Source organism: Neopsephotus bourkii, unplaced genomic scaffold, assembly GCF_033783945.1.
Source record: "Neopsephotus bourkii isolate Nb327-2 ecotype Australia unplaced genomic scaffold, CSIRO-AGI_Nbou_v1 NB_549, whole genome shotgun sequence".
In the NCBI taxonomy this organism is placed as follows: Eukaryota; Metazoa; Chordata; class Aves; order Psittaciformes; family Psittacidae; genus Neopsephotus; species Neopsephotus bourkii.
Genome location: NW_026901050.1, coordinates 1,921,572 through 1,937,178, shown reverse-complemented (window position 1 = coordinate 1,937,178; position 15,607 = coordinate 1,921,572). Strand labels below are relative to the sequence as shown.

General features: G+C 36.0%; 1 protein-coding gene across 7 annotated transcripts in view; it reads left to right on the top strand.

The window, feature by feature from the left end:
• The window catches only part of TBC1D5 (TBC1 domain family member 5), a 403,210-nt gene that overhangs the window by 319,789 nt on the left and 67,814 nt on the right, over nucleotides 1-15,607 (top strand). For all 7 annotated transcript variants that reach the window (XM_061351052.1, XM_061351053.1, XM_061351057.1 and 4 more), the window contains 2 exons: nucleotides 5,761-5,903; nucleotides 12,011-12,117. In XM_061351052.1, the coding sequence (XP_061207036.1) occupies nucleotides 5,761-5,903; nucleotides 12,011-12,117 (250 nt within the window). The remainder of the gene's footprint in view (nucleotides 1-5,760; nucleotides 5,904-12,010; nucleotides 12,118-15,607) is intronic.

The window sequence follows — 15,607 nt, the reverse complement described above, 5'->3', positions numbered from 1 at the left end:
TTAGAATCCCTCAGTTAATGGATGTGACCACAAACCAAACAGAATTTGAACAAGAAAAAATCAAAAAGCAATAGCCTACCTTCTGCCCCCCCCAGCAGTAGAGCCAATAGAGCTTCATGCAACCAGTACAGTAGAAGCTGGATGAAATGAACAACCTTCATGGGAGTGCAGGACATACAGTCCTATCTAAATCACAGTCACACTAAAGCATGTATATCATTCTCTGGCAGAATAGTAGTCCACATACAAACCTGAAATTGCTTAAATGAATAAGGCAGGTGTGTGTGCACACATAAGAAGAATCTTTTATATATACTTTCTATTATCCCTGAGCCTAAGGAGAAGCTGAATGGTTTGTTAGATGCTGGCAGACACTTCCTCCTTATCACACACACTTTTATACAATGAACATACAGTGCTTGGGACGATGTGGTAGAAATCTATAATATTTAAATGTTTTACAGCCTAAGGAAAATCTGGTCATCTTGTCTGCCTTCTCAAACGACAAAGGCCACGTAGTTTTATCTAATATATCCAGAATTAATATTTGAATTTATGGTTGAAGTAAACACATCTTTTAGCAAGATGTCTGTTTTCATTCCCTTCACAAGTTAAGTAGATTAAGGCAAAAAATGGAACATATGCTGTAACAATATCTCACTGTACATCCTTTACGTGTGGTGTGCATATGAGGGTATGCTGTGTGTAAAATTCTCAACATTTAGATCGAACACATCAGAGGTTTCTATAAATCCCTGAAAGTCTGAAAAGCTTCCCACATAACTTCCACCAGTTTTTTGTCTTTGTTGGGGTTTCACATGCTTCTTTCTGTGCTGACAAAAAAAAAAAAAAAAAAAAAGATTTTAATGAGATTTTGTTTATTTTAGAAATGTCATTTTCTTGATTGTTAGGCTTAGCTTTTTTTTTTTGCCTTTCCTGTCAGCTCTGATCATTAAGTTTCTCGCACACCATGAGCAGTACTGCCCTTCCACAAGACCCTTGTAGAAGAGTGGCTGAAAGAACGATTTGTGTTTATACTTTGGGCATATTTTCTTCACTGTATTGTATCATTTGAAGGTTTTGTTAATCTCTTTGGGACTTTCAGTACAAAATCCCTGAACTGTAGAAAGCCACGAGAGCTTTAATCAAACCAAGATTTATGAATAAAGGAGACAGAACACTGGAGAAATGGACTATGCAACAGGTCTAAACTGAAATGTTGCTTAACCATCGGTCTCCATGTCATTAAAAGAAAGTAAACTACCTTACAAATCCTCTGACTGAATTTGCCTGTCTCCCCTCTGACAGCCTCTGGCAACTACAAATCTGGGAGAGTTTCTGGTGTCAGATGTCTTCTTTTGAGGATGCTTTTGCTGTGTATTTACAGTTATCTCTGCTCTTCCTTCTCATCCATGGAAGTGTGGACAAGTGCTACCATGGGAGCGATAGCCCCTATGTTAGCCCTGCCTGCTGCTCGGCACTTGTGCAGGACAGCCACAGAGATACACAGCCTTCAGCTGTAGCCCACCCAGTGTCCTTGGGTTGGAAACACAGATATCTGAAATGGTACTACAGGCATCACTGCTGCCCAGAGTAGTTCTTACTGGCAGGTATTGAACTATATAATTATCTTCCACATAGCTTTAAGTTCTTTGGCAAGTGTTAAACAAATGTCGCTGCTCATCCTTTTTTGGTGTCTTATTTTTGAACACGCGGATCACAGCTCAAGTCTGTCTACCCTTTCTCCTAAATTATTGACCATGACTTTACATAGTAAATTGCACTGGCTACAAATGTTTGCTTAAACATAATTCATGACAAAGTTTAAAGAGACAGAGCTTACATATCATTTTCTCAGTCAGTAAACAACTGATGTTAATTTTGGCATTTCTGTTTCTGAGTGCTTAGTTTTGAGAAGATAGTGTCCCTTTCAATAATTACAGTCTATTTAAATCATTTTCTTATTAAAAAAAACACACACAAAAAAAAAAAAGAAAAAAAAAAAAACTTGCGCTGAAAATGAAATTACATCCTGCAAAATCCTCCTGATCCTCTCTTTCTCTGGAAGACTCCCACTAGTGAGTTTACAAGCATTGGAGACTAGCTGAACAGCCTCCCCCACATCACATCTAAGTTTCACCAGCCGGTGCAGGTGGATGATAGGCACCTTTGCCATTTCCCACACAGGAAGGAGGATGCAGCTGGGATGAAGGATGGGATGGCACTGTTGGGTTGGTGACAAGACTGAGGACGAAACAGAGCATACAGTGTGAAAATCAGCATTCTGCTGTGTTTAGGTCAACCAAAGAATTATCACAAAGTTTCAGAGACCTTGTTGTTTTGGTTCTAGATCTTCTTAAAGAAATGCTTGGGGAAGCATGAGCGGAATTTTTTTAACATTATTCTAATTAATAGTGTTAATGAACAAAAAAAAAATCAGTCCTTAAGAAGATGCTTGGAGTGGGCATTTTATTGAAGATTAAGTTTAGCAAAAGTATAAATGGCTGAAAACAGGCGCTTCCAGTAGAATTTCTTAGCATCTGGTTGACAAGCTGTAGGTCCTAGGTTAAGTCATTTAGAGGTATCTTCAGAGTCATGCTTTTCCTTTCTTGGTGTTATAGCTTTTCTTATTCTTGCTGATTTCATTGTGTTGTTTCATCTTCATAAGCACTCCTAAATGGTTTGTGTCACCTCATCCTTAACCATTTCTTAGGCTTATTTGATGTTTTAACGGAATTCTCTGCCTTCCAAGAAGACAGAGAAGATAACCAGCTAAATATATGTAGCACATAACAGGTTGGTTTTACTGATACTTGGAGAATTGTCCTGTAAATCTCAGTCAAAAATGGTTGTAGTTTTACTTAAAACTAATAAGACTGGATCATTGCCTTATTTAATGGCTTTACTAGAGCATGGTTTTCTCCTGCTTTTCCTATATTGTAAGGTCATTAATGAATCGTTATCTGTTGCTAGTAATTACTGATCTCTTGAGAATATTGGTTTAATTATATAGGAATCACAAGTGGAAGATGCAGTAACATATTCTACAATGTATGTAGTATCTTGGTGTATTATGGCTTTAAAGAATCTGTATTCCTTCTTTTTTGTAGATTTTAATTGCTAAGTGTGCCTAGTAAAATATGAATTACTGTATTACTGCATGTGATAAAAGGTATACTATTGTGAGCCTTGCAGTCTGCAGGTGTAACAGATGTAAGGCAAGATTAACAGGACAGAACAATAATTAAACCACAGCCAGCCATCTCAAAAAGAAAGAAAGAAGAAAAAAGGTGTATCATTTCCAACGCAGTTATTGAATGTCTTAAATTCTCTGCAAATATTTATAAAAGCAATAAAAACATGTTAGTTTGAGAGACAGCTTTCCAGCATGGACACCTACTTTAAGGAATTAAGATCTCTTTTTATGAATATAAAAGCTGAGTGAAGTCCTGCCATATGGCAGCAAGGCGATAGGGTCCTCGGTTTATAGATGCTATGAGCTAAATGCTGCTGAAGAAAGTAAGAGAGCGGTTAGTAGATAGGCATTTACAACAGCATGAATTGCTGACTCCCTCTAAGACAGAAGGTTCAAATAATTAATGGTAATATTATAGCTGCAAAAGGAAGTCCAGTTGTTCTTCAGCAGTCTACATCTGTGAAACATAAAACCTCTGGGGACTGAGATTTAATGTTCACAAGAGAAAATATAAAAGCAGGGGAAAAGAAGGAATGACTTCTGCTTGAACAGAATAAACCTGCATCTACAAACGATTAACACTACATAATGAAGTAGTAAAGGAGCAAAAGAGATTTCTAATAAAAGACTAATAACAAATCCCATTACACCATGGTGTGTGTTTTCCCTTGAAGTGTGTTAGACTTTTAGCAAGGCTTCTGAATGAGATTTGGGTAGTTGCAAGCAAAGTCAGCTCAAATGCTTCAAGCTTAACTGAAATTTCTTGCCTAACAGTTTGTGTAACTTGAAAGTTGCAGTTTTACAGGTGGGAGGGGTTGTTAATGCAAGTAATAGGCTTCACACAGAGTTTGGGTAATGTTTGTGTCACCATGGGATAATAGTCTCCCGTAGGCTAGGCACTGTGGGGTAATGTGCAACTATATGGTAAAATCCCTTAGATAGAACAGACATGGTGTAAAATGCACTAGCTAAGCCTTGCTTTTGTGTTAACGGTTCTTCTGATTTCTCTTTCTGAGGCCTGAAAATAAGTCCTCATATGAAAGGGGGTTGATCAGAGAGGAGAATAGAGTTTGTGTTCTGTCATTGCTAATATTGCACCATTTTTAATTACAATGTCTTTCAAAATCATGTATTTTCACTTTTAAAAGAGAACATGTCTTGCAAGGGAAAAAAAATGCATAGTAATCTGCACATGGATGTTTTTGCAGTTTACACGTATGGTTCCAGTGGAAGGGGGAATAAAAGTTTAGTGAACAAAACCTTGACTCACAATACAGGCCGTTTGAATTTCTTTTATGACAGTCTTCTTTGTACAGATTGTTGCTATCTTAAAAGCTTGTGCACAACTGACTTCTTGGAATTCATTTGTCTAAAAATGAACTTTTATTGCTGGAGTCAGGAGAAAAAAAAACCCAGATGCCTTGAGCCAACAATGAGTTCTGGGACAAAAGTGGTTAAACGTGAATTCTTAGAAGTGAAACTAATCTTGATGAAATTTCTAGTTGCCTTTTTAGAAAGTCTTCTGAGTTTTAAAGAATGACTTAATTTGCTTAGCAGAAATTTGCAATCAATCTTTTCTTGCCACTGAATAAACAGAGTCCACGTGCGTAGTAATTTGCATATCCCAGCTAAAAATGTAATTCATTATTTTTAAGTCCATTTCATAATAACTATTTCAGGATTAATGTTACTAACTATTCCTTATCTCTTTCAAATGTGACCTTAGATAATCCTGCCTAAAAAGGTACAAAGCTAGCAGGTGTGTTCTGGAATAGGAAAGTTTATTTCCCGAGTTCACCAAGTAAGTCAGTGTAAGAGCTGGAACTGGAAATAAGAAATCTTGAGAAATAATTTTCTTCTACTCTCTCAAGGTTTGAGACTCAAGTAAATATTGCATTTAATAAGACAGATTTTCATATTTTGCTATGTATGAAAACACCACAGATATGAACAGGTATGAACTGTATAGTCTACATTCAGATTACCACTAAATCTGGTAAAGATTTAAATTAGGTTTAATCAAAGTAGCATCCATAGTATGTTTTACATGGAGCTGCAAACATTGTCATCAATAACAGAGAGGAAGCCTTTTGAAAGTGAGTGTGACCCAGTCCATCTTAGTTGATGGTTGGCATCTGCCACTGAACGGCCTTTCTCTTGACTGGGCTTTTCAGGGCTTCTCATAAACCACTGGCTTAACCTTCCTGGTTTTGCTGTTCCAGGTTAATTCTTGCGTTAACATTTTCTCCCTTGTGTCTTTGATCGCATCACATTAAATAGATAAAATAGAGTATATAGGACTGATCTGTTTTGTCCTTTGAGGTTTACCACATAACAATATTAGTCAAGTAAGCTTCTACCGTCTGTAATGTATCAATAGACACAGTAACATTTCTACAAATACAGTTAGTTAAGCAGTTATCACAGATCTTTGCATTTGCAAAATTTTCTGGTAGAATGTCTCAGATTGTATCCTGGGATATGTATCCTGACTTTACCATACTTGGCAAGACAGAGAAGTACAAATCACCTCTTTTCCTGTTGTTTGGTTTTGTTTTTTTCAGGCGATGGGTAAGGCTCCTGTTTGGACGTGAATTCCCCCTTCAGGACCTTCTGGTTGTCTGGGATGCTCTATTTGCCGACAGTATCACCCTGAATTTAGTTGACTACATTTTTGTAGCCATGTTGTTATATATTAGAGATGCTTGTAAGTATCAGAAGTCTTTCGATCGTTTAAAAAAATGCAAACCTATTTTTCAAAGAAAAAGAGGATTTAAGAAATGCTGCATTTCATTGTGACTTTTTTAACATATTGAAAATCATTCCAAATGCTAGGAGAGGAGCTGCTTATTATCAGATGCGGTCTGCTGTATTTATGAAACAAATTGTATCTTGGAGTTAAATGCAGGTTTGTTTTCTGAGTAGTTCTGTGTTTTATAGAGTTGCAGATTTTATGTGCAGCGATACAGGTATGTATAGAGCTCCACCTTCTGACCAAACCGATGAATTGAGTTAAGGCTGCCTTTGACGCTGGAAATCCTTGTATCCAGTTCTGCTGTGGCAAATGTGAAAATGCACAACACAATGAGTTATAATTTTCGAAGGCATATCTCAAAGTAAATGTAAATGCAGAGATAAGTAAGAATTACAAAATATGTTTATTATGTACAGAAGTGGCATCTTTAAAAAGTTATCATTTCATCTTATTTTAGTACACCTAAAATACGTGCAAAGGGGAATTCTTATCAGTTAGTGATGACCAGTAAATATGTTCATATGGGACAAACAAGAAATCACAAAAAATTTGAAAAACCTCATATAATTGTGAATGGGAGAAGGAAGATCTGCAGTGATTGAGACATTTACTTCTGTTGCACCGTATTTTTCATGAAATTCTGTATACAACTTTGCTGAAACAAAGAGTGCATTTTGCAGCAAGATGTATGTCTGTCATTAAATACATGCATTCCGTAGCATGTTGTTCAGAGTTAAATATATGCAATCATAAGCTTTAGGTTATAACAGGGTCACATATTTGACACAATTTTGTATTCTAGAACACATGAAGTTTTCAACATCTGTGGTTCCTATTTTAGGGCCCAATCTTGAAAATATAACATGGATATACTTTACACGTACTGTCGTTCCACTGCCTGCCTTCATGTGTTTTTTTAATTACTTCTAAATAAACATGCAGCATATAGAACTACCTTACATCTCTCTCAAAGAAGTGGGCATTTAATTCAGTTTAGAGGTTTCAAAATTAATGCTGCTGTTTCAGGATGATCTAATTCCAGGTCATTATGTTATGGAATTGAAATCTGGCTTGTTTATGTGCAGTAACGTGAAATAATTTTAATATTTTTGGAATATATATGTAGTGCACATGCATGTAAAAATGTTTCTTAGCATCTGTGTTTTATTTTGTGTCATCATTTCCCTTTCAAAAAAATCCCAAACTTTAGAACTGTGTAAGCACCCTCTATCTTTCTGGGAGGGAATGTTGTTCTGGGTTTCTTTTCTTTTGCTTTGTAGTGCTCATGTAGAAGTATCAGTATAAGGTAACTGAAAATGTGAGCTGAAAATGTGAGCTAAAAATGTGTTCTAGGCATCTGGGCATCTGTATGAAATCAGTCTCTTTTCTCTGAAATCCCCAGGCTTAGTAAATAGAGTAGTAAATAGCTTTAAAGTGGAGTACATTTGCCCAAATGAGATGCAAAGACATCTCATCAGAACAGCTAATACTTATACTATACTGTAATTGTAATACATAATATGTTTCTGTAATAAGTAACTTTTTGTTCTATAGTTGGACTTAGTTAGTTACCCTAAGCATAATAGAATGGTGAAACAAAATACCCAGTCATAAATACTGTAAAGTTGAATACATTTTCAAAGTCAAACTCAAACTATAATGACTCCCACAGTTCTTGGTTTGATACAAGAAAGCTTTTCTTGTATATGTGAAATAGAATAGTTTTCAATTTTTCCTCATTATTTCATCGATGATATATGAGCTTTAAATGGAGTTCAAAGTTCTGGGACAATATTTTTTAAAACATTTTCTAATAAATTGAGTTTCTAAAGGCTTCTCTTTATTTGGTGAAAGGAAATGTTAGCTCAAAACATGCAATGATGTTAAATAAATCGTCTGGAAATTTCAGTTTAAAAACTTCAAAACGTTAGGAATAATGACAGAGCTCCTAACATACCATGTTCTAAAAATGTCAAATATAAGCACGGATAATAATACAGTACTGAAAGTATTTGGAAGTTTAAATTTAAATTTTTCAGATTCTTTTATACCAACATATTTGAGGGTGGGGGAGAAGTTGCTGGTTTAGGAATTGATGGATTTTTTTTCCGTATTCTATTATTATGTTCTAAAGGACATGATTTTTTAAAGGTATTATTTCTGCTATATTTTTCTTTTTATTTTTATTTTAGTTTTGAAATCATCTGTTACTCAGATAATATATTATTTGAAGGGAAGGGAGCATTTAGATGATTGATTATTATTTATACATTTTAGACATTACAGATACATAATCATGTATTCTGTAATCTATTCTGTAAACTGTTCTGATCAGTTTTACATCTGTATCCAAGCACAGCTTTATTCATGGAGTGATAATCCTGAAAAGCCAAGTGTGGGGTTGTGTACCAAAGTATCTGTGAGTTTTAATAAATTATCTTATGGGTTTCTTTGGGGAAAAAAATCATGTAAAATATCCTTTTTTAATATTTCAAATCAGAAGCATGAATGTGTTAGTTCTTCTTCACCAATATGGATGTATATGCAGTTGCTGATGTAAATAGAATGGAGGAGAGGGTGCAGTGCAAAAATACATGTAATTTATATACTTCCCTTTCCTTCAAGAACAAAAATGAAAAAACCTGTAAGACCTGTGAAACTAATGTCACTATTGCCCCAGGAGCTAATTTTGACTGAACAGTGTTCAAATAAGTATATTTTTATTGTGTTCCCACTTGAAGAATAGCTGTGTTCACAATAGAAGTTGGATCCAGATGTGACTCTTACCAAGCCAATTAGTGAAGGAAAAGCACAGGTACAGAAGCACCAAGTTTATTACAAGGCAGCTGGCCCAAGTGTAAGATATTTCACCATTGAATTTCACCACCATACAGCTACTGCTGAGAGTGAACAAATTTCTACTGCACAGAATCTCCTTCCAGAAACTTTTTTTCCTCTGGTTGATTCTTTATCCTTTTAAATCAGATAGACATATTCAGAGAAGGTGTCTTTGTTTTGGTTTACTGCTATTTTCTTTATAATTTTTAAGAAAACTGCCACTCTGTTGGATTATATTATACACTTTGTTCTGAAGATACAAGAATCATGGAATTGTTTGGGTTGGAAGTCCAGTCTAGTCCAATCCCATGCCATGAGCAGCGGCATTTCACTGCATCATTTGAAGATGGCTCAAAGCCCCTTACAACCTGACCTTGAACACTTTGAGGGGTGCAATATCCACAGCTTCTCCAGACAACCTCTTCCAGTGGCTCACCACCCTCACCTTAAAGAATTTTTCCTTATGTCCAGTCCAAATCTCCCTCTTTTCATTTAAAACCATTACCCCTTGTCTCATCATAACAGGGTCTACTAAAATGTTTCTCCCCATCTTTCTTATAAGCCCCCTCTAAGTACTGAAAGGCCACAATAAGGGCTCCTTGGAGCCTTTTCTTCTCCCTGCTGAACAACCCCAACTCTCTCAGCCGTTCCTCACAGGAGAGGTGCTTCATCCCTCTGACCATTTTCGTAGCCTCTGGATTTACTCCAGCAGGTCCATGTCCTTCTTGTACAGGAGGCCCCAGAGCTGAACACAAGACTGAAGGTGGGGTCTCATGAGAGCAGAGAAGAGGGTCAGAATCACCTCCCTGGATGTGCTAGCTATTCTCCTTTTGATGCAGCCCAGGATATTGTTGACTTTGTGGGCTGCAGCACACGCTGCCAGTTCATGGGCAGCATACAGATCATTCTGAAACAAAGGGTACCAAGAGGTGTTTCAGCAAAGAGATCCCCTTAACCCAATATTCCCCAGCAAATAGCGCACTGGCAATGATGTTCTGTTCTGTAGATTTTTATGGGAAAAGGGGACAGCTGAATATGTGAGGAAAACCCTAAATATAAAATAAATGTAAAATTCAGCAGACGTTCTTCAGTGAAGGTTTTTTAACTTCCTTTGGATAGTAGTTTCATTTTTAAGTTTAACTTTTAGGGATTAGAGGGGGCAAAGGTCATTGTCCAACAATTTGATTCCCCCCTCCTCCATTATTTAATTGCTTCACTATTATACATTTCAAAATATTAATAATTAGGGTAAATGTCTTGTGGGTGAAAATACATTTCTTTTGTCAGTAGTCAAGTCTGCACCACTAAAGTAAATTAGCTTTTTTAATATTTACTTTTCTCTATATCTGTGAGACAGTAAAGAGCTCTTCAGGAAAAATAAGGAATAATTTTAATCCATTTTACATTGCAGAATAAAACACATATTGATCTGTTTGAAGTAGAAATGTGTTCATCTCTACTACTTATCAGTTATAAAAGTATTTAGAATTTAGTATCAATTTTCAGTGTTTTTATTTCTTTGGTCAAAAGTCATCATGGCCAGAACTGCAGTATAGTATCTTAAATTTGATTTACGTATGAGAATTTGATTGGGTATGTACGATGTGGTGCTAGTATTATACTCCTCTGAAAGAACTCTGATGGAGACCATTGTATTGTGTTCATTATGCCAGCTTGTGACTTCAAGAAGAAAAAACACGTACCTGGATATGAACAAGAAAAACAAAGGGTAGGGAAAAGAACAGGCAGAACAGATAAAGAATGAGTAGGATAAGTGAGTGCTTTACAAATGAAAGCAGATGTATGAAATTACAAGCTGTCGGATCAGCAACGGAAATGAAGATGATAAAGTGGTTCCCTACACAGATTATAATTATTCATTTTGCCCAGTCCTGCATCTTTTCCCCATAATCCTCTTGTTGAGGGAAAAAAGGTACAGGAGGATATGAGGCTTATTCGCATGAAAGAAAAAAAGTAAAACGTTTAAATCTTTCTGTCCACAAAACAGTCCTTTATATTATCTTTTATTGATTCAAAATAATTTTGTATTTGGAGTGATCCTTTCTGGTGGAGAGGCCTGATGAATTGAAAGTGTTTGCTACTACAGCTGAAGTTATCAGAATAGTAAAGGTTGTTCAAAATTTATTTACAATTGCTATTGTCAGAGGCTGCCTTTACGTTGCAGAGTGCAAGCATCATTAGCAGGCATTGCTTTGACAGCTGTGGCAGATGGATTGCCTGGATTTAGATGGTGCAAAAGAAATGAAGTAGCTTACATAGACCTGCCTGAAAAGATTTCTTTAATAATTGCACTCATAATTAGATTGATTTGGAGGGGAAAAAAAAAAAAAAGAAGAAGAAAGAAAAAGAAGACAATGACAAGCAAAGAATCATAGAGTGTACTACATAGATTCAGATAAAATCAAATAGAACTACAACTAAATTATAAACTTTAGTGAAACATGCTGAAAATTTCCTGAAAGAGAAAAAAATCAAATGTACGTAATGTAAGCTAATGGTATATTACATTTTTAAATATTTATGAAATGAAAATCTAGCCTTTTTTCTGAACATTTCATGTATAGTTTCTGATTTATAAGCAAGGAGTTCATGAGTTCGTTTTACATATGTGTATATACATCTGTGTGGGCAGGTATACATATATGTACATAAGAACAACATAAAAGATACTGTGGCAAAGAATTGTCAGTGAGGGAAAGTTACTGTAAAAGCAAGACCAAAGGTAATATTTATCTCACAGATTATTATACTTAAATATCTGTCTGCAGATGAGTGTCTGAAAAGTCAATGTCCATTTCAGACTGTAGAACTGGTTCTTCAGGCTTCACTGACTGTATTGCCCTGACCTCTGCTGACTCAGGCAGGCTTTGGGTGCACAGCTACAGAGATCTAAATTTAGGCATCTAAATCTAGAGCTAACATAAATGTCTATGACATAAAGTCAGTGGTAGCTTTAGCATTGCCTTTAATGATACTGGACAAAGGGTAGTCATGAAGCTTGACTATGCAATGTATGAGCACTTATATATTGAGCATTCTTTGAGTTCTAAGAGACTTAATGTGGAAAAAGACAGCTGAATCTGAATTATAATGAATCAACTGGAAAAGGTATTGATTTGGAACATCAGAATAAGATAGTAATTTTCACTAATATGTCACTTTTCACCTTTTCTCTCTCTCTGTCTTCATTTGCACTGTAGTGATTTCAAGTAATTATCAGACCTGTTTGGGACTTCTGATGCATTATCCACCTATTGGAGATGTTCACTCCCTTATCCTAAGAGCACTTTTTCTCCGAGATCCAAAGGTGAGATGCTCGCTTTGTAAATACAGCAAATAAATCTCTGTAATAAAATGTTTTAAATACTATGAAGTTAGCAACAACCTGCATTTTGGGGACTGTGTTGTATTTTCAAGTTTCTTCTTACCTGACCAGAAGACCAAGAGTAACTAAGAGTAGAAACAAGTTCCTTTCCTCTTCAAAGAATTCTATTCTACTGCTTTGGTAAAGTTATCCAGGAGCTCTCATAACTGCATATTTTTACATTCTTTAGAATAATTTTGCTTCGTATTCTGCACAGACACCAAGTATACTTTTGAGGGAAACAGGTTTTATATAGTAATCTTGTAAGCTATAAAAGAAATTGTTACGCAGTTTCATCTGTAAGACCTTTTTCATGGGGATTTCTGCAGATTAATCACTGTTAATTCTTGAAGCACTACCTCTGCCCAGTATATAATAGTTATGTGATGGTTTTCAGTTAAAAATAAGAGACTGCTTTTGCAGCCTTAAAAGATCCATATGGATAAAATGTATACATTCATAAATTTTATGTTACATATTACTAGCATGCAGTCTCTGATACACTCATCTGGACTAAAAGAAAGCAGACCTCTGTATTTCAGAATGGCATGTGCATATGTGTGGTTATAATATACAGCAGATATCCACCATACAGTGGATAAAGTGTTGGAGATGAAACTATATACCTTTATCTTTGCAGTACTGAGATCTTTGGCAGATAGCAGAATTTGTGCTGCTGGTTTTGAACTGTCTTTGTGCGTGTCCCATTAGTAGGCTGCCAGTGTAAAGTCTGATTTCCCTCATCTTGATGCACGTCACTTTTGTAAGTGAAAAATTCATCAGTTCTGCCCTCTGACTGCCTTCTGCAAAATTTCATTCAGTACCGATGTTTACACTTTTATGGATTAAGGAAGAAATTGTCTCTGTTTCTGTATCAGTTTTTTGCAGAAATCTGCATCCTTACAGCTGCTTTCTTCATTCCTCTTGGTACAAAGGTTTCTTTCATGATGAGAAGTAAAATATATCATCTTTTCAGTATGTAAGAAAGTTTGTAATGTTAGATCTCAGGAATCTTTCTTAAGATTTCAGCATCAGCCTGTGAAATCAGACTGCCCAGCGTTTGTTTATGCACTGTCTTAGCAAATCAAGATAGAAGTGTTTTTTTAGAGGGAAGATGCAGGGGGAGGAAAATTGTGCTAAGGTATCAAACTAGATCCAGTATGTAATCTGTCATTTATTTAAAGTATATGTTAAGAGATAGAATAATTAATCATTATTCAGCTGTCCTCCACAGCATCCTAGGCGGTATACAAGATACCCTACCAGCTAAAGGGGCAAAAATGAGCCACTGACTTCCTGCAAAAGAAGCTTAATTACTATTCTGCTCCTTATGCTCATGTCTTCAACAGAATAAAGTTGCCAGGTTCATTAAGGCCTCCATGTCCAATTAATTAGCACTCTTAGGTGTACCTTAAACACTTTTTGGAATATAGTGGATGTAGTTCCTACCATGTCTTTCAGGTAGTGAATAACTACTTAAAGCTCTTTCATACCAAGACTTCTAGTTGGTTTGTCAATTTAAATATAATTAATTACAGTTTTTCCTCATTTCTGAGGAGTAGCTATCTGCTTGAAAAATAATCTGAATGTTAGGAAGCTGGAATTTCCAGAGAATGAAGAATCCTATGGGACTTCCAGCCACCTCTCATTTTATGTTGTACCTTTGGGTTGAGACTGCATAAACAGATCTGGACTTCTTACAGTATAAGAAAGTTAAACTGTTCTAAAGGATCCCTCTAAAATCAAAAAATAGAAATAGCTCCTGATCTGAGAAAGAAATGTGTTTTCAATGCTATGACTTGAGTACCTGTTTCTTGTCTTTCCATAGGTATGATTTTAAGTTTCACTTGTTTGTCTTTAAGCATATGTTCTTCAATCCAAAGTATTACTGAAATGGAAGTCTCATTATTCTGTGAGACCTACACATAAAAATTTTCCAAGTCTACCAAAAATTTTTACTGCATGTAATGAAAGGATGTGAGTCTTTACTCAACAAGACATTATGGGTGCTGTAGTACTCTAAAATCAGTAGACAGATTATATACCAGCATACATGGGAAAATTCTGATACCTGTTTTTTTTCTGCATATCTGCATAAAGATAATTCAGTTTGCCTTTATTCCCTGAGGAGATAAAAGGAGATTGGAAGAAAAGACAAGGAGATTTTAGTCAGTAGTGTAACTTGTAAGTGATGATTAACAAATTCATTGCCTAATGATTTTTCTTCCCCTTTTGATGTTTTCCTGTGCATTGCTCCAACACCAACTTCTAGTTTCTAATGGAAAATTCCATTTGGTTCAATCTCATGACCCAGGGCTGAGTTGTTCTGCATGGCATTTCTTGCAAGATTTCCCTTGGGGTTTGATATATGAATATGTGGAAGTCTTCTATGGGAGGCTGTTGCATGGTCCAGTGTCTTTATTTCATTGTTTGTTGAACATAACAAGAATGTTTAGTATTGGTCTAAATATCTGGGAGGGACTTGCTCTCTGACCCTTGGAGCAACTTTCCAGCCACTGTTCCCCAAGCATGTAGTTTTGCATGGAGTTGTTGTTGCTCAAATGCAGGACCCGGCACTTTGCTTTGTTGAACCTTATACCACTGGCCACAGCCCAAAGACATGGACAAACAGGAATCTGCCTCTCGCAGGTTTGTTAATATATATTGTCTTTGGAGTTAATTGTGCAGCTAGATAAATCCCAAATAATCTCACTGAGGGGAACTTGTGGGGTATTTGGACTAAGAAAGGTTGGCGATATGCACATAAAACTGAAAAGTTCTTGAGGAACAATCCTGTCATAAATAGTGAAGTAGTTAAAATGAACCTGATACAGCCTTTCAACCTGTAACTTCCAATTCTAGAGATAATCTGTGTTTGCTTGTCTAATAACATCCATTATTTCTTCTGTTTTCTTGGTCTGACATAACAGGTATCTTCTTACCATTCTGATTTGGCTTGTAGACTATCAGGAGAGTTAAACTTTGCCTTGATTAACCTGTCACATTTTGTTTGCTTCTTTTCACTGCAGTCATCATCAGGAGAGCAACCTAAATGCCAAATGAAAGCTATACTTAAAAGATGGTGGCTATTTTTTTTTATTATTTCTTTTTCAAAAGATGGACAATTTAGTGACCTTTTGTGGAATCAAACACAGGAGAAGCCTTAGCATTGTCCAGTAATAACAGTAATATGAAAAATAATTAGTGCTTGACATTTATCTGATGCATGGAGCAGCTCTGCTTTTCACTTTGTGAACCTCAGCTGGCAGTTGGCATGATAGGATGTTTTAGATACCACATCTTTGATATATTCCAGCACTACAGAAGAGAAATAAGTATCTACCTAATAGCTGAAAACAAGTTAATGCACCTGTACCTGAAGGGGGGCCTGGGAGGTACTAATTTTACAGCCATGAGAATGGATCAATACAGA